Source organism: Channa argus, chromosome 13 (assembly GCF_033026475.1).
Source record: "Channa argus isolate prfri chromosome 13, Channa argus male v1.0, whole genome shotgun sequence".
Classification (NCBI taxonomy): domain Eukaryota; kingdom Metazoa; phylum Chordata; class Actinopteri; order Anabantiformes; family Channidae; genus Channa; species Channa argus.
The window spans coordinates 6,337,072-6,355,539 of NC_090209.1; the positions used below are offsets into that span (position 1 = coordinate 6,337,072).

Genomic DNA, 18,468 nt, shown 5'->3' on the forward strand with positions numbered 1-18,468 from the left:
TAAAGAAATATAAGCAACAATAATGGAAGTAGTTCAAATTTATTTGAAATCCACTTCTGTTTTTCAACTATATGCTGTAGAAATTCACTGATTTTAGAAATCACAAACATGCAATAATACGTCAGGAATAAAGTAAGTAGGAAACTCTTTTATGAAATATATATCTTCTGTCACCTTTTAGACAACATTAGAATCTAGTTGATGATTCTGCACTCGCACTGTGTATGATAGTAGATACTGTTGCCCCTTTTAAAAAAGAAAGCAGTGAATCAGAGGAGACGGCCTCCAATGTACAATTCACAAATGCACAGCTTAAAGCAGGCGTCACAAAAGTTAGAAAGCAAGTGGAGTTCCACTAATTTAGAAGAATCCCATTTAGTCTGTAATAATTTAATAATGTATTTAAAAAAGCCCCCCGTAATGCCAGAACAGCATATTATTCATCACTAACAGAGGACAATAAGAAAAACCCCCGGTTTGTTTTCAGCACTGTAGCCAGGCTGACTAAGAGCAGCAAAGACCTCATGACTTTCATTACAAATAAAATTGTGGCTATTAGGGAAAAAAAATCACCAGATCCATCCCACAAATATTACGGATATATCTTCATGTACAACAGCTCTAGAATCATCAATAAGACCCCAATCCCTCTAAGACTGCTTTTTAGAGAGAGACCTTGCTGAGCTAACTTCAACTATTGCTTGTCAAAAACTAACAACATTTCTTTTAAACCCTGTCCCTACCAAACTGCTCAAGATGTTCTACCTTTAATAGACATGTTCATATTAGATTTGATCACTCTATCTTTAGAAACAGGTTATGTACTAAAGACCTATAAGGTAGCTGTAATCAAACCCTTGTCTTGATCCAGGTGATTTAGCCAATTATAGACCGATATTCAATCTCCCATTTATTTCTAAAATCCTTGAAAAAGTAGTTGCATTATGAAAAGTGCTAGGCAACATTATAGGAATAATTCCATAACGTGACACCCATGATACCCAGCTATATTTATCTGTGAAACCAGAAGATACTAACCAATTAATCAAATTTCAAGCATGCCTAAAAGATATAAAGGCCTGGATGTGCTATAATTTCATATTTCTGAAATCAGACAAAACTGGATTTATTGTATTTCAGCCTAAAAATATATAATATAATATAGGTACATTAGATGGCATAACTTGGAGTTATCTTGCATAGTATTTGTTCTTTACCTCACATATAAAACCAATCTCTAGAACAGCCTTCTTCCACCTACGGAACATTGCCAAACTTAGGAGCATCCTGTCTCAAAGTGATGCTGAAAAACTCGTCCATGCATTTGTTACTTCTAGGTTGGACAACTGTAATTCCCTACTTTTGCAGCAAGAGTGCTGACTGGAATTATCAAGACAGATCATATTTCTCCTTTATTACCTTTTCTCTAGTGGCTTCCCATAAAATCTAGAATAGAATTCAAAACCCTCCTCCTTACATACAAAGCTTTTAATGGTCAAGCTCCATCATTCCACCGATTAGACCACTTCGATCCCTGAATGCAGGCCTACTTGTGGTTCCCAGAATTTCTAAAAGTAGAATGGGATAGCTAAAGGCTCACTTTAGCTATCAGGCTCCGCTCCTTTGGAACCAGCTCCCAGTTCAGTTCGGGAAGCAGACACCCTCTGTACTTTTAAGTCTAGGCTTAAGACCTTCCTCTTTGATAAAGCTTATAGTTAAAGCTGCTCAGTCATCCTGAGGCTCTTAGTTATGATGCTATAGGTTTAGACTGTTGGGGACCTCCCCAAATGCAATGAGCTCCTCAAATCTCTTCTCTTTCTATACATTTATTTGTCACCACGGCATGTTATTAATTTTGTGTTCTTCTCTGTCTCCCTCTCTCTGTCCCTTTCTGCAGGTCTCCCCAGCTTTGAAAGTGTATGTTTTCCAGCTACTGGTCGTACCAACCTGTCCAATGTTTTGTTGTTGCTTCTCGTTGCTCTTTTCTTTTTTTCTACTCACACCAACCGATCAAGACAGATGGTCTCCCACCCTGAGCCTGGTTCTGCTTGAGGTTTCTTCCATTAAAGAGAGTTTTTCTTCTACACTGTTGCCTAGGGCTTGTTCAAGGAGGAATTGTTGGGTTGTCTCTAAATACTTGTATAGAATGGACTTAATTATGAAAATTGCCTTGAGATAGGTTTGTTGTGAATTAGTGTTATATAAATAAAGTTGAATTAGAGTTACAGAAGACACTGGAACTGATCAAGACCAAATATGCAAATGTACTGCTCTCCCTCCAACATGTTTTACATTTTAGGAGGAATAAATGTGTTAGAAATGAATAATAATAAAAAAAACAGCTCTGTCACATCTCTGTTCATCGCTAAGGCAGCTTTGTTGGAGTATCTTTATTTGAGTGTCTTTGAGCACATTGACCAAAATCGTGATTACAGAAAACCTACAGCTGGGAAGTTGCCAACCCTTTAAAGATAATATGCATGTGCATAGACAACCACACATAAAACTCCCATGCCAGCAGGGAGCCCAAGCAAATCTGCATGAAGGATCGACTTAAGAGCAAAATAAATACATTTCTCTGTGAAAACGCAAAAAGGCTGGAGGAGAAGCTTTTCACTGGCAACTAATATTGCAAGCAGTGAGCTCAACGTAGAGGACGACTTTTAAAAAAAAATACCGATAAGGCAGAGAACTTGGCAGAATAATCCCTCATGAGTGCACACACAGGAGTTAGGTGCACTAAATAGCAATGAAGTAATTCTATTATTTATCTATGCCCATTTTGATTACTGATGTTCATAAAAAAAAAAAATTGAACAGTGTAAGGTGTGTTTTCTGGAAACAGATGACTCAGTGAACCTCATAAATACGAAAGAGCTTCAGTTAGGTCACATGACAGATTGTTGTGAAGTTTGCACAAAGATAAAGCCAAAATATTGTTTGCATCCTGATTTTCCTCTTTCCAGCCTTGTTATCTGTGACCATGGTTCCCCAAAAACTCAGTTTCTCTCTTAACCATATTAGCCATGGGGGGAAGGGGGCATACAAACTTCACACATTCAAGCCACGAGGAAGCACACTACCTATTGAGGTTTCCACCTTAAATCCTGATCCATAACTCACCATGCCGGCTGTTTGTGAGCAACTACTCTACTGCAGGCACCCAGGTAATGCAAATCATTTGTGCTAGTTGTAATTATATTTACTCAAGGCATTTCAGAGATTTTTTGTGTCAATGAGATATCGTCTTTGGAAATAGAAGACATATGGACAGGGCAGAAGTGAGCGGTGACCTTGACCTTAGACCATGAGTCCATGTGGAGGCTTGTGTCAAATTTGAAAAAATACCTCAAGGTGTTCCTGTGATAATGGGAAGGGTGTGAGGTCTGAATAACCTTGAACTTTGACTGCCAAAATATAATCAGTTTTTCCTTGAGTAGACATTTTTGCCAAAGTTCAAAATAATCCTTCCAGCTTTTCCTGAGATATTTCTGCCAAAAATTGACCTTCTCTAATATTAGCTGTGTTTTAGACTTCAGTGAATTTAAAAGAAATATCTTTCAGTCCAGGACTGTTGGTCAGAAAAAACAAGGCAGTTTTAAAGACCATGATTACTTGACTTATTAGGAAAATACCTGATTAATCCTTAATAAACATATTTATTAGGTTAAGCCCTATAACAGAAGACAAACTCAGGTTTATACACCTAAAGACAGTAGAAACAACTCTATGACACACACAGTCCTAATCAGACTTAAACACTATACCTTTTAGGTTTTTGAAAGCACAACTACTGTATACTGGATAGAATAAGATTGCAGGAGCATTAACTTTATCACTTTTAACCTTCTGCTATACTTTATTTAACAGTGTAATAGGAGGTGTCATTTTCCATTTCGTTCCTTAAGTGTCCAGGTCTGTATGTTTTTACATGAATCTAATGTACATGGCCAGTGCTTATGCCCTGTCACCCTGTGGTGCATACAAATAGAAAAGATTATTTTGTATATATGTTTTTAATCTTTCTTATGTTGTTTTAACGATGCATATTATATTTATCAACAATCAACGGCTTCACGGCGGAACATGTTGGTCAGAAAAACCAGATGCCCTTCCTGCCACAACTTCAGCTCCACAGATGATAACTGGCATAGCTCATATTTATATTTTGAAAGGAAAAGAAGAGCAGCCAACTGTAAAGATAAAACAGCTTTTCTCATGTCTCACTGTTATATATGTTTTTTAATCTTGTCTCTATCAGTAACTGCTTAGAGGATCATCCAACTTAGTGTGTCAGATTATTCACATGGGTTTTAAAAACCCTATAAGCACCAGAAAATGTTATTGACAGAGCTTATGTAATAGTTTGTTGCCCATAAAGAATCAATTAGAGATAAAAACAGTGATCATAGCCTTAGCTGTGATCAAATAAACGCTCTATCTTTAGATAATTAGCAAACACTTCAACTATTCCTTTAAAAAAAATGCAACTTGGGTTGATAAAATAAACAATGGGGGCAGTACACATACAGGTAAAAGCTCAATTAGAATTTAATTTAAGATGCTGTTCTAGATTTTAAAATGTTAAAAGTGCCTCAGTGAGGCAGAGTGGTCAACAAGCGCATCTGGCTTCCAACAGTTACAGTAGCAGTTGTGAGCGACTCAAAGCAAGCTGCGAGGCTTTAGCGACACCTTGTGTCTAAAATGGAAATTACAGTTTAGTCGAATCTGAAAACACAGACATAACGCACATATTTTACATTCATTTTGCGTTACATTTTCCCAAAAAGAGACTGGAATATATTTAACATATAATCACAAATAAATGTGCCCCGAGAGAAAGTGAGTCCTAATAACGCCAGAAACTGTCTGAAAATCATCTTGTATGTAAGTTTTCTTTGTCATCAAAATAATCTAATGCTACTTGTAAGTTCATCCAATGGCAAATAACAATCACTCGGTATTAATAGCTACTTAATTCGGCATAGCTTATGTGCTTATGATTAAACAAATACAGGGGATTCATATTTTGTTTGCGATACTTTTTTTCAGTCGAACCTGGCAACGCTGCTGCTTAGTAGCCGCACGCGGAGATGAGTAAAAACGCGGCACTTCGAAAGTTAAGGTAAGAAAAACTGCATATTTCGGGCTGCCTCCCTACATATGTAGAATTAATTTAAATGCATTTTTCCACTTAAATTATGAGCTGTAATAAAATAGGCAATGTTATGTTCACATGTGAAAAAGCTTACTATGGCAAAGCTCCTAGCAAACGCTATTAGCTAACTAGTTGGAGCTGCGTTTGATTTTGATTGATACTACTTTAGATGTTTGATGAATTTCAAGCTTAACTACGGCTACTACAACTATCTAATGTTAAAAAAAAGGGTTATGAGCGCATTTGGCTGACACAAATATTGATGCGTGTGTCATAGGTGACGACTGGCGTCAACTTACCAACATGATGTTTTACACCCATCTCTTCACGTCCAAGCGGGGGCCGCTGGCCAAAATATGGTTAGCAGCTCACTGGGAACGAAAACTCACAAAGGCTCATGTGTTTGAATGCAATTTGGAAACAACCATCAGAGATATCATTTCTCCAAAGGTAAAACGTTTATACTTGCTACACTTTTTATTTTAAAAAAAAAATTATTGAAACACCTAGCTAGTAATGTCCTTTCCTAAAATCTGAAATCTCTGTAGATGACCATTGGTCTGCGGACATCTGGTCACCTGCTGCTTGGTGTGGTCAGGATCTACTCCAGGAAAGCAAAGTATCTCCTCGCAGATTGCAATGATGCACTGATTAAAATTAAAATGGCATTCAGGCCAGGTAACCCCTTCCCATTGTTTTTATCTCCGTCCACCAAATAGTGGTGACAAATAAAGTGCAACAAAGGCTTTGGCAGGCTTGTGGCTACAATAGAATGGCTGGAAAGTGAATTATAATTGACAATAACAGAAAAGCAGATGCACAAACGTTTTAGTTTATGTGACAGCTACCCTTTAATAAAGGGGTTAAAGCAGATATATACATATCTTTTCGTAAATGGAAATCAGGATAAGTGTGTAGGTGTTTTCAAACTTTTTCTTACGTGTGTGTGTGTGTGTGTGTGTGTGTGTGTGTGTGTGTGTGTGTGTTTATACTGATATAGCCAAGAAATGAAAGATTTCTTTAAAAAATGTAAGTTTGCCCTGTTTCTCTTTCATCACACCAGGTCAGACGGATCTGCCGGAGGGGGGCCTAGAGGCAACACTAAAAGCAATTACCTTGATTGAAGATTTCACTGCCTTCGATGCCCAGCTGCCCCCCTTAAAGTACAGTTGTCTTGTGGCATATTTCAACTTACATTTATGCAGTTTTGTTTGAGTTGTGTCACTTTTGTAGTTTTGAAGGCACTATCTAACTAAGTTTATTCACAAATAAAATGAGCAACTTCACACTCCCGAAATGATTTAAAACATTAGTTTGTTTTTCTGCTGTAATTGCAAGCATAATTTTACGTTTTGAATTTAGATTGAAGGACCAAACCTGTTGTTCACTTTTGGATCACCCATTGTTGATTTAACCAAATCTAATATGTCTGTCTGCACAGTAACTTAGATGTCGTGGACCACTTTTCAACTAACCAGTGTCAATCAGAAGAAATCACTCTGAAAGAGGATTTTGGAAATAGCTTTGTGAATTTGGCAGACATTGGTAAGAACCATTTGTTCTCATACAGTTCTACCTGAATGGTTTTGTAGTTGCCATTTGACTTATTTGTTTAGCAGAACCATTTTTTTTTTTAAATATATTCACTGTTGCTTTATTCTTGTAGTATATGTTTCTACTATAATTACATTTAGGATTGTCCAATTAAGTGTTTTATATTTCCAATATTATCAATAAGTAATCAAAAAACACCAGCAGCCATTAAAGCATGGCTTTAATAGATGGAGGTGATATTTGCAGTTGTTTGTATCTTTTCTGTTCTTTGTTTTGATATAAAGGTGGGGAGTCTCAGGACCATCACAATACGTTACTGGATATGAGTTTCCAAAGCCTGGTTCAAGATGGAGACGCTTTTGGTGATGAGGATAAAGGATTCGACTTACTCGGTAGTTATTGGAAATTGATAGCTTTTTGGCATATATTTATCCAAAACACATTTGACATTAAAGAGAAAAAAAAACAGCCTGGTTTAATTTTCCAGTGTCAGTGAAATGTCACTGATGCTGTAAAACTACATGAAAGGTGACCTGGACTTGCCCTGGTTTCCCACTGATGTTAGAACTGTATCAGCAATTTAATGTCTCTGTCATAAGGTGGACAGGGATTGTTTAGGCACATCATGGTGTTTCTCTGACAGGGTTGTTTCAGGTCACACACACACAAACACACACACACACACACACATATATATTTATATTTACATTCTGGGTACTCATTCATCAGCGAAGTAGATTTTTAAATCTGCTATATTATGTTCAAATTCTAAAACAGTCTAAAGCTTTCCCATTAATGTTCAGGGATTATTAACTGATTTTCTTGCTCTTTTAATGAATCACTTTCTACGGACCCTATAGACTTTCTGACAAACTCCAGTGATAATGCTGAGTCCACTGACTTTATTCCACAAGAGCCTCAAGATGAAAATCTTGAGCTAAAGACACTCGACTGTCAACAAGGTAATGAAATGTCCTTGTATTTACGATAGGAATCCAAATTTAAACAACTTGTTAAATATTATATACAATTATGAACATTTATTTTTGGTTGTGTTCTGGTCATTTAGAGAATCCATTTGTGTTCAAAGGTGTCTTTAAATTTGAAAATCTCCACGTGTTCTCTTTTATGCAGTACGAGAAGATCTTATCGAGGTAGAAACCCCACTGAATGAGACCACCCTGCTTGCTAATGAGGAGGAGGCCTTTGCACTTGAACCTGTGTCCGTCACCCGTAGGCACACACAAACACCTCTTTAGCTCATACATGTTCTGTATGATCTTTAAACAAACATTTATTAGTAGTGATGCTGCTGCAAGGGCTGACACTGTCCCACAGAAACACTATATACTCATAGACTATTTTGACAAACCTGAGCATTCCCATGTTTTTGAAAACTATTTGCTAATAGACAACATAGTAGGAGAAATGCAGAGAAAGCAAGACACTACTGAACACAGACCATCAGAAACCTGGAGACTGTCTTTGTACTCTGTATTGAATGTACATATGTAAACCCCATATCCCAAATATGGTTATCAAAATCAAGACACACTGCACACATTGTCAAATCTGCCCTGACTTCTGACAAACTTGAACTGTTTATTTGTTTTCAGCAAATTCAGAAAGAAAGAAGGGAAAGAGAAAACGAAAGTTGGTTGTGGATGAGACCAAAGGACTGACCAATGAATTTATCAGACGGCAACTTTCTGATTATTCTGATCTTGTTGCCCCTTTTGACATGGCCCCTCCGACTGTGCAGCTCATGGAGTGGAAGGAGAGTGGAGGTGCAGACAAACTCTTAGCACAGCCATGTTCCACTGTAGTAACTCCACAGATAAAGGAGGTAAAAAGGTCTCTGCAGTGCTGGTTTAAATCATACAACTGATACTCCATCAATAGTGATCAATAAATAAATATCTCCCTGCTGTTACCATTGCCTTTGCAGCTCTTTGTTAAGAGTTTTTTCCAGTTAAAATATTATGGTGTTTGTGAGGAGGTTGAGCAGATGCGTCAGGATGCACAAGAAGGTAAGAACCCTGATATTAATACTGTCAGAGAACTATCATTTTAATAACACATGCATGGTGGTGCACACTGATTGGTTATTTCCATTGTTCCTCTTTTCTCATATGATCTGTGTTATGTCATTTGTAGTTCAGAAAGATATAAGTACCTTCACGATGGACCAAGTCAGTATAATTCATTCATCAGTTGATACTGAAATAACACACAACGCTGAGCTTTCAGTTCTTTATCAAACGAACAAGCAGCGTGAGAGTTTCGTAGAACTTGCACAAGTAAGCAAGTTTACATTTCTGACAAAGATAATGTGTGTGCATGAATAAGATATTCGCATTCATGGTCCTGTTTCAGATTCATATCTTTGTTTTCTAATCGGCACTGTCTGTCAGGATGAAAACAATTTAGAGTTCACTCATCCAGAACTTCCATCAGAAGACTCAATGTTTGTCCATCCATCCCACGAGGAGCAGGAGACTCAGTCAACTTCCCTGCACAGTCAGGTGCTCGTGAACACAGTCAGACTCATGAATTCATTGTCCTTGTCTTTGCACTGAAAGTGAGCTAATAATGGATGGTACTGTAAATTAGCTGCAGTCTAGTCTATCGGTGTTTGACAGATGGTGTCTGGTAATTTCCCATACTGCCTTGGGTATGTGCCCAGGCATCCCTGACTGAAGTATTGTCCCTTTTTAATCTGCAGTCTATGCTGGAAAGGAGGATAACCACACGAGCAAAAAAGCTTCTGAACACTTTACAAGTAAGAACCTAAAAATACATTTTCAGAATTCACTAACTATTCAGTTGTTCCTGAAATTTGTCTTTATTTAGAACAATTTAATTGTCACACCTGTGTGTTCACGTCAAACGACTGTTGTCGCCATACAAGGCAATGTCCTTGAATGGAGAATTAAAAAATCTTAAATCACATTTGACAAGGATTTAAAGGTGATAAAGTCGATGCAGGATGAGGGATGAAATTAAAGAGTGTGTGTGTATAACAGAGCCAAAGCGACTGTGACACCACGTTCAGCCTTCAGGCACTCTCTGAGGGGAGTACTCGTTTGCAGGCAGCCAACACATTCTTCTCTCTCCTGGTTCTGAGAAAGCAACAGGCCGTCCACCTGCACCAGAAGGCTCCTTACGAGGACATCTTTGTTACCCTTGGACCCAAGTTCTCCAATTAGTAAACCAGAAGTCAAAATACACAAATGAGCTCAAATCCTGGTTCAACTGGATCTGACTCATAACAGTAGCAAAGGGTAAGCAAAGGTAAAACAATGTGCTTCTGGAAAAGAAGAATGTAAATTGGACGATATGATGCATACGTTTTATTTGGGTATTTGCAAAGTCCTGTGGATAGATTAATTAATTTATTGTTGCATCTCTAAAAATATATTTGTTAAAATTGTTGAATCCATCAATTCTCCTGCTTACTCTATTGCCGGGGAAGACAAGGATTATGCAATTTGGCATAATCATTGCTATAAACTAATCGGCAATACTAAAAAAGTGTGATATTGAAATAAACTATTCCATATTGTCTTGATTGGTTTTCCATCCTACTTTGTTAAATTACATTCTGTTCGAATTGAAAAGGTGATAAAAAGTCATAATTTTGACTTTGTAAATCTGTAGAAACCCTCTGTTTGTGTTTTTGTGTGTATGTGTTAAAAGCTATAAATATTCATTTTGCTTATTATTACCACTTTTTATTTTTGGTAAATTGAGGGTATTAGTGAAGGTCTGTGAAATTATACAGTACCTGACAGTATGGTTTTACAGATCAGATTTTTTATTTTTTTAAAGGGCATCAACAAGATCATTGAGGTTTTTTTGTTGTTTGTTTTTTGTAATTATATCAGCAACATCTCATGCGGCTATTGTTGAGGTCTTTAAGACTGTACGGCACATTCAGTTAGTGATTTCCACTGTTCCTCTTTCTGTTTTATGTTCCTCATAAAGTACATTTTGTTATATCAAACACATCATTTCAAGAGCTATGTACGTCCATTGATTCAGCTGGTGCCACTGTTTCTTTTAACAAAGCGTATATTTAAGATAATTTTATGTTTTATAGAGCATAATAAATATTTAGAATTTCTACAAAGTACAAATACACTGAGTATTCACTATCAGGAGGATGATACACACCATATACTATAAACTGTGGGGGCCATAGGAAATGAGTAACTGTCCTGCTTCTGCTTGCAGTTGTAAACAGTGCAGAGTTTGTCATTTTCAAACTAGACTCTGCGCAGGCGCGGACCGAGCTACAGCCTGTTGCAGTAGTTGAGCTTTTCTATTAATTTATTCTTCCTTTTCCATATTTTTAGTGTATTGTTTTTGTACAATAAAGTTTGTTGTGTAAAGCTTAGCCTCTCTGATCATGCGTTTGGGGGGAGTCTTTATCTTTGTTTTTCCGCAGGACTTTTTCTGCTTTAAGCTGTGACCAGCGCGGAACAGCTGTATGGAGCTGGAGCCGCTCATTTGTTTACCCCGGACAGCTGATCGGGCTGCAGCTGAAAGTGCTGCAGCAGACCGGCACCGTGGATTTTAAATTTCGTTCAGTCTTTGAACTTCCCGGACGAATCGAGAAGGAAACGGGAGAGGCGGCCAAGGGAGAGAGGATTCAAGCCGCATCTTCCCTCTGATTATGGGCAACGCGGGGTCTCTGGAGAACAAGGTGGATGAGATGACTGCACTGGAGGGAAGGAAAATATCTCGAGAGAGTTTCACAGAGACATGGCTGCAGGACAGTATGTCCGACACATGCATCAGTACTGACAGCGGCCTGGTCATGTACGTCAACGGGTGGTGTCATACTGGTCATGTCACTGTGAAAGAGTCCTTTGCCCGGACATTGACCTGTTGGCGGTAGACCTCTGTCCATACTATATGCACAGAGAGCTCTCACACGCCATATTGATCTCTATATTATTATATTATATATATTCCTCCTCAGACGGCCCATGTGACGTCATAGACCCGGTCGCAGCCACACTCCAGACACGACATTCCGACGCCCTCTTTATGATCTGACTTTTATTATGCAACCCTCTCCAAGACCCTCCCCACCGTCATACAGTATGTGGATTGTCACACCAGATGGAAGAAGACACTGGACCTGATGTGTTAAAGAGGCTTACAGCTCTTCAGGGGTACTTCTGGGGGCTCCTCTCGTCCAAAGTCTTCTCAATCCTGGACTTCTCTTTTATTAATCAGTAGTTTGTATTTGTTTATTGTCTTGGTTACTTTTCTTTTCTACTTTCATGCGGAGAGCAGCTGTAACAAGGCAACACAATTTCATTTACAATTTTCTATGACATCAATAAAGTAGTAAAATCTTGAAATTGTACATATCTTGCCATAGCTTTTATTAATGTTAATTGTATTAAAATAAGTGCAATTTGAATATATTTATAAAATATGAAAGAAACTTTGCTCTGACTGTGACCTTTATCAGTCAGTGAACGTTTCTCTGCATATTCGTCATCCGTCATCACCTGAAGTCCTGTACGCAGTGTACCTGTCCTGCTGGACATTCGTAACCCTGTCTGTCATTGCTGGACTATGCGGGTTATGAAACTATAATTCAGCTGTCACAAATGATCATCAGACTCATCAAAACTGTCAGTAACCACTGATGGGCAGTTAATGTCCTATGAGGTGAAGTCAGATTATCCGCTCCTGTCACTTTAAGAAGCACCGATGCAGCAGACGCAGTTGCCTCATTTCATCTCCGGGCTCAATGGCAGCAGGATGGACTCTCATCAGCAGCAGCATCTTTTCCTCCTGCGGCCACCAGGGACTATTCAGCGACCATCAAGTCTGGCAGAATCCGAGGCGTTTCTACGATGCACAACTTCCACCTGCCGAAATGGTAGTGTTTCACATCCGACTACGTAGGCTGCACGGTTGTTGTTGTTTTCAGAGACAGTTTGGTTATATCCTTGCTGGCTGACCGTATGTAGGACATGTTGGGACTAAATGTATTAGTGAGCTGTTTGGGTTTTCTGTTATTGCTACAAAGTGCCAGCAGATATGTTAGATGTCCTGTTCAGGGACACCTCTGTAGTCCGCTGTTGTGCAAACTAAGGATGGGAGTTTTTGTGGCTGTTGTCATCACAGCAGACCTACCTGCTTATCTAACGGCTTTATTGTAGGCGACAGATGTGCTAAACCCTATGATTCAATCTCATAACGATTATTCAAGGACGGAGCGTATCATCCCCGCACAATCTGATGTTTATCCGGGAAAACAGGATCAGCTGTGTGCTGCTGCTGCTGCTGCTGCTGCTGCGAGGAGTTTGACTCCACACCTCCACAGTCAAAGCTGATGCTCACACTTACGTAAGACGATTGCGTCTGTCTCAGCCGTAACCTGCTCTAACACTTGTTGCACAGACAGAAGAAAGGGAGTTGAGATTTCTTGTCTCGTTGTCCTAGAATTTAATTTAGGACACATTTTGATACGTCCGTCTTTGATTAGTCGGCTTTTCATTGCCAGAGGTGTTGCAGCTGCGGCCATCGCTTATCCAGCAGCAGCTTTTTGGTTTGTTTTTTTTTAGCCAGGCCTTAAAGCAGCAAATGATGATACCATTTCGTGCTCACCTTTTATTTTGATTGCTAGTTAGCTAAACAAATTAATACAGAAGTGTACTTGGATTAAACTAAAAAGTATACAGATGTATATTTGTCAATTCATTCTGTGCAAATACTGAAGCATACTTCACTTCTACTGACAAAAATACAGCAAAGTTCCAAGTGTGTTTGGCCTGTCAGTGCCTACAGCATAACGGGGAAGACATGTTTTGAGACTTTTTTCATTATTACTAGTTAGTAATCACCCTGCTCATTGGATCCGTCTGGAGGCTGTGAATTTATTAGTAAATACATTATTTTTAATACCATAGAGACAAGAAAGGTAAACATTAAGATTTTCCTGCTGTGGGGATTATGACTTAAGATTAATATGCTTACAAAGAACAGATAATGGTATCTGTTGTCAGTTTACATGTAAGCGGGTACCTTACAGTATTCTGCTGACAAACTAAGACAGTGAACTTTTAGCAGAGTTTGTGCTGAAAAAGAAATCCAGTGAACCTCTGCCCTTCGACATTAGTTAATTTGAGACTGTGCAGACAGGGAGAACGGCTCAGAGCAAGGCAGCTGCACTGACTGGGAACTCACTGGGTTCCCTTTGTGTCAGCAGAGAAAGGAGGCTTTATTTCCTACTGGCCTGGACTTTTTTTTATTAAGGCTAGAGTCAGACTATTGTCACTGACAGTAAAGAGGCCCATTCTGTAATGACTTCACACAGTATGCAACATTTTGGAAGAAAATATAGTTGTAACGTTTTTGAGATCACTGAGTTGTTTTTAGAACATCTGTGACTTAAATGCTTTCTGCTTTCCTGTTTTTTTTTCCTCGTCTGTAATGCTCGTTGCAGTCTGGCTGTAAGTGTACCTAGCAACCTTGTCTAGAGACGGCAGTGGAGAGGTTGGAAGCCCCTTGCACATTCATGTCTCTCACGCCAAGCCGAAAGCCCTCCTCAGGTCAACGCAGGTACAGTTTCTAATCAAAGCTCAACTTTCACCCGAACGACAGATGTGGTTCAGAAAATAAGCTATAGAGACTAATTACCATGTTTTAAATTAGCATCATTTGATGTCTTCCTACAAGGCGCTCTGTGGGTACCAGTGGCGGTAGCGGCCGGGTCTCCCACAGTGATGCATCCAGTATACACACTTACCCTGGTCGGGTTAGGGCAACAGAGGGCAGCCCCACAGCCCGGACATACCCTAGTACACCAAGGTAAGATACTGCTGATTGAAGCAGGGCAATGAAAGATCAGTGTTCGGAGCAGCTATTCCACGTTTCTCTGCTGACATCATCCTTCCTCACACAGACTGGAGGCTCTGAATGTAACTGACTCAAGTGTGGGAGCCTCATCCTGAGTGTTTACCAGCTGTGACTCTAGTGCCCCTCAGCTCCTCTTGTCCACTCCTGCTTATTTATTTGGGATTCACTACATCAGAAACACTTTTCAATTAGATGCAGTAAAACTAAACGAAATCAGAAACAACAAACTACACAGTGAATCAACACATTGATGACATAATGCCAACACAAATGAACCGTTAGAAACTTTTCTGCGGCTTCGCTGCTGGGATACTGGATTAGCAGGATGTTATGCTCTAGCTTTGTTTAGAGCCATGTATTTGGATTTGCCCAAAGGTTAATTTGCTTCTTGTGTAAAGACAGGCTTTACACAATTCATCCAGGTAAAATCCACCAAGACTGACACAAAATGATTGTGATCTTGTTTGCAGTGTTTTTATTTTTATGATTATTAGTGTTTTTTTTGTATTTGGTAGTTTTTTTACTTTTAATTGAGGTTTGTGACTTTCTTTGGTAATCTGTCCATTTTTTCATGTGTTATTTAACCAAACAAATAAATCACATTTTCGTGCACGTGTGTGGATTCAGGCACCAGGTAAAGCACACAGCCTGCAGCGACAACCATGGGATCAGGCCCCCCACCCCGGAGCAGTACCTTACACCATTGCAGCAGAAGGAGGTGTGTATACGGCATCTGCGAGCCAGGCTGAGGGAGAATGTGGAAAGACTACAACACAGGTACATCTACCTGTCCCCCAATTTGAATGTGTCACGAGTTGTTAAGTCATGATTTGTTGTTAAAGTAAAAAAAAAAAAAAACTTTTTAGGCTTCCTGCGTGCTAAACAACCACAGAGAGAATTTCACCATTTTATCCTTTTTCAGGGACTGTGAAATAGATGAGTTGAGGAACCAACTGTACAGGATGCAAGAGGACTGGATCGAAGAAGAATGTCATCGTGTGGAGGCCCAGTTAGCTCTAAAAGAGGCCCGCAAGGAGATCCAGCACCTGCAGGAGGTGGTAGAATCAGTGCGGTCCAACCTTGCTGTCCGTGAACAAGACCCCCACGATCACAAGCCATACTCAGGATTGCAGGGAGCTCGACCGGGGGGGAGGTCACGCTCCTGTGGCTGTTCCCCAGCCAGCACTTTGAGTCGCAGCACCACCTACCACCAAATGAGCACTGAGGCTCTGCAGCTGGAGCATAGTTCCAATGCTCCTGAGGTAAGTGGAGCATCTCGTGCGACGGGACAAACGCATCTGCTCCTGGATGCAGCCCTCCTGTCAGAGCAGCTGCCGCCACAAGGTCACATCCGGTGCCCCCGATCCATGCCACGCTCTTCCACGTATGAGCGACTGTGCAGTGGAGGAGCTGTTTTGCCAATCTCACATTCCTGCCACACTCTCAGTAGCAGCTGCAGGTGCAGTGGACACACCCACCTCCCCCACCACCACCTGTTCCTCCACTTACCTCAGGAGGAGGCTCTGGTAACAGCAGAGTCTCCTGCCGTCCCTGTCACAGATCCTGTCCCCATTCCTGCCACTGCAGAAAAGAAGAAGCCAGAAGTCCGCTCCCAGGCCTGCAGCCCGACCATGACTTGGCTGTGTGAGGAAAGCGGCACCGAAGAGCTGAGTGTCATTTCTTTAGCAGCAGACCCCACCCCCTCAGAACCACAGCAGTTTCCGTCGTCTTTACCTATTGCTTTTCCCTCTGAGAATTCACACAGTGTAGAACCATTGCCACACGACAAATCCTCTGAGGAAACAAAGATGCCGACTGAGCCCTACACCCGACAGCCCCACCCTATGGCTCCACTTCCAGTGAGGCAGGAAGCTACAGTAGTTGAGATAAATGACGACAATAAGGATGAAACTGAAGCAGCAAATGAAGATGGGTATTCCCCGCAGCGCTGCCACTGGAGCAGGTACTTCCTAGTAGATCTTTTGGCTTTGACAATGCCGGTGGTCCCAACCATGGCCTGGCTGTGTCGAGGGGCACAACAGGAAGTCATGCCAGTGTACCATATTGGGTCCCTACTGAGAGGTTGCTGTGCTGTGGCCCTCCACTCGCTTCGCCGCCAGGGAAGAGGCAGGGGGCGGAGGCCTACCAGCATGAATGGAGCGACACCTATTTGACAGGCATAGAGAAATACCATTCCCATCCTCTGCAGGGACGGCCACAAGAATGCCCACTTTAATACCTTTTGGTCATTGCCGTCTGTTGGAGATATCCTCCAGGCTTTTAGATTTTGCATAATGCCCTTGTGATTTTGTGACCATGCCTTGCCTTAGAGAGAAAAGCATTAGTTGTACATTATTAAAATACTTTCTACTTAATTATACTTAAGGCTACTGCCTGCAGTTTAAGTGATTTGTCTTTGTTGCAATTTGCATGTAAACCACCGTTTGGGCTCCTTTGCCAGAATCAATAGCCCTACCTGGATTTATATGACCCGTCTACTGGACAAAGATATTTTGTTCATTTTATCAAAGGAGGTGGAAGAGAAATGAAGGCCATCTTTACCGTGTCTGTTCAGAAGCAGTTCACGGATTCTCAAAGCCCAGTGAGGGCACGCAGCATAAGGCAGGAGGTGTTTTATTTTCTGACTGGAGTCATTTCCACCTGTGGAAATGCTGAACATGTTTTAAAGCTGTTGGGACTTTTACCTTATGTGCATGTGCATCAACTCTTGAACTCAGGACATGTGGGACACTAAACGTCAACGTCACTAGTTTTTTAGTTACAATGTAACAATGACCTGAAAATAAAAGTGTAACAAAAACCTCCTAACTTCGCATCGAGTTATGACTGAGTTCAATTTACATAATCGAGCTAATGTCAAATCCTAAATCATGCTGAAAGAAAATCAAGGAACTGTGATCGGAGATTTTCAGCAGGGCAGCATTGGTAACAAAGCCTTAAGGTGAGTGTGTGAGCAGTTAATGGATTCTTTTATCAGCTGTGTCTACAGTTACATAATTTTACAAATATGTAACTGTAGAGGTCTTTTAGACTTTAGTAGAACAAACATGATAACATGCCCTCACAGTGGAGCAAATGCAATTGAGGGCACTAATGTGACCCCACAGGAGAACAAGTGTGATAAAGTGCGGAATAAATGGAGCAAATCAACCAACTGCAGTCTTTTTGTGCAAACTGGACAATGCTTTAATTTTCAGGTTTTTTTATTTTTTCAGTAAGGTTTTTAGTACCTGGTTCATCGATGACACATTTAAAGGTGAACAAGGTATTTGTGCAAATACAAATTTCAAAAGGGGAAAAAAAAAAAGGTTTGAGCAGCCCATTTAGTGCTAGAAAATGTGATGTTCAATTTGTAAGATTTAAGTGGTAGAGATCCATTTTCATGTTCAAAGATGTCCTTTTAAATTTGTATTTGGTCAATGTGTCACTCACCTCTCTTTATGTACTAGAGTCGATTATGTGAAACTACACATGCCACAAGTTCTGTACATGTAACCAATGAAGCAGTGGCTAACTGCACTAAAGCAGGACAAGAAGCATAGCCTGGGCATTTCCTCTCTTCATGGAAAATAAACGGTTGTTGGTTTTATTATATAGTCAGGCAATCTCATTAAATACAAATTAATGATATAGACTACTAAAAGAGATACATAAAGGTTAAACAGCAAGATACAATCATCCAATAGAGGAAAAGAAATGTCTAGAGTGAGGAACAGACCTTTTACAACATCCACAGCTTGTTACACTCCTTCAAATTAGGAAAATCCCAAACCTCAACATGTGCCTGCAGATCTTTGTGGATTCACCAACCATGCAAGTTCAGAAATCTTTTCACAGACCAAATAGTT

At 40.0% G+C, this 18,468-nt stretch overlaps 2 protein-coding genes across 4 annotated transcripts; both read left to right on the forward strand.

The window, feature by feature from the left end:
* The first annotated feature begins 5,461 nt into the window (after nucleotides 1-5,461).
* Nucleotides 5,462-9,921, forward strand: rad21l1 (RAD21 cohesin complex component like 1). The gene is made up of 13 exons (XM_067528511.1): nucleotides 5,462-5,608; nucleotides 5,707-5,836; nucleotides 6,222-6,321; nucleotides 6,600-6,703; nucleotides 6,997-7,104; nucleotides 7,573-7,674; nucleotides 7,853-7,945; nucleotides 8,329-8,558; nucleotides 8,661-8,742; nucleotides 8,870-9,012; nucleotides 9,127-9,269; nucleotides 9,434-9,494; nucleotides 9,739-9,921. The coding sequence occupies exons 1-13, from the start codon at nucleotides 5,462-5,464 to the stop codon at nucleotides 9,919-9,921; spliced, it is 1,626 nt and encodes a 541-aa protein (XP_067384612.1).
* A 1,171-nt stretch (nucleotides 9,922-11,092) lies between these two features.
* LOC137139765 (syntaphilin) lies at nucleotides 11,093-18,085 on the forward strand. 3 transcript variants are annotated; one of them, XM_067527478.1, is made up of 5 exons: nucleotides 11,105-12,617; nucleotides 14,187-14,302; nucleotides 14,420-14,551; nucleotides 15,227-15,376; nucleotides 15,522-18,085. In XM_067527478.1, exons 2-5 carry the CDS (start codon nucleotides 14,259-14,261, stop codon nucleotides 16,771-16,773), a joined length of 1,578 nt encoding a protein of 525 aa, XP_067383579.1. In that variant the 5' UTR covers nucleotides 11,105-12,617; nucleotides 14,187-14,258; the 3' UTR covers nucleotides 16,774-18,085. The 3 variants fall into 3 exon arrangements, with proteins under 3 accessions (XP_067383581.1, XP_067383580.1, XP_067383579.1); XM_067527479.1 differs by lacking the exon at nucleotides 14,420-14,551 and having other exon boundaries at nucleotides 11,094-12,617; XM_067527480.1 differs by lacking the exons at nucleotides 14,187-14,302; nucleotides 14,420-14,551 and having other exon boundaries at nucleotides 11,093-12,617.
* The last annotated feature ends 383 nt before the right edge of the window (nucleotides 18,086-18,468 follow it).

What these genes read in the sequence shown, in the direction of transcription:
- rad21l1 (XM_067528511.1), top strand. Translation starts at nt 5,462, where the DNA reads ATGATGTTTTACACCCATCTCTTCACGTCCAAGCGGGGGCCGCTGGCC. An exon ending in TGTGAATTTGGCAGACATTG is followed by an intron (nt 6,704 to 6,996) that starts GTAAGAACCATT and finishes TTTGATATAAAG; the next exon opens with GTGGGGAGTCTCAGGACCAT. An exon ending in GCGTCAGGATGCACAAGAAG is followed by an intron (nt 8,743 to 8,869) that starts GTAAGAACCCTG and finishes TGTCATTTGTAG; the next exon opens with TTCAGAAAGATATAAGTACC.
- LOC137139765 (XM_067527478.1), top strand. Translation starts at nt 14,259, where the DNA reads ATGTCTCTCACGCCAAGCCGAAAGCCCTCCTCAGGTCAACGCAG. An exon ending in ACATACCCTAGTACACCAAG is followed by an intron (nt 14,552 to 15,226) that starts GTAAGATACTGC and finishes GTGTGGATTCAG; the next exon opens with GCACCAGGTAAAGCACACAG. An exon ending in GTGGAAAGACTACAACACAG is followed by an intron (nt 15,377 to 15,521) that starts GTACATCTACCT and finishes ATCCTTTTTCAG; the next exon opens with GGACTGTGAAATAGATGAGT.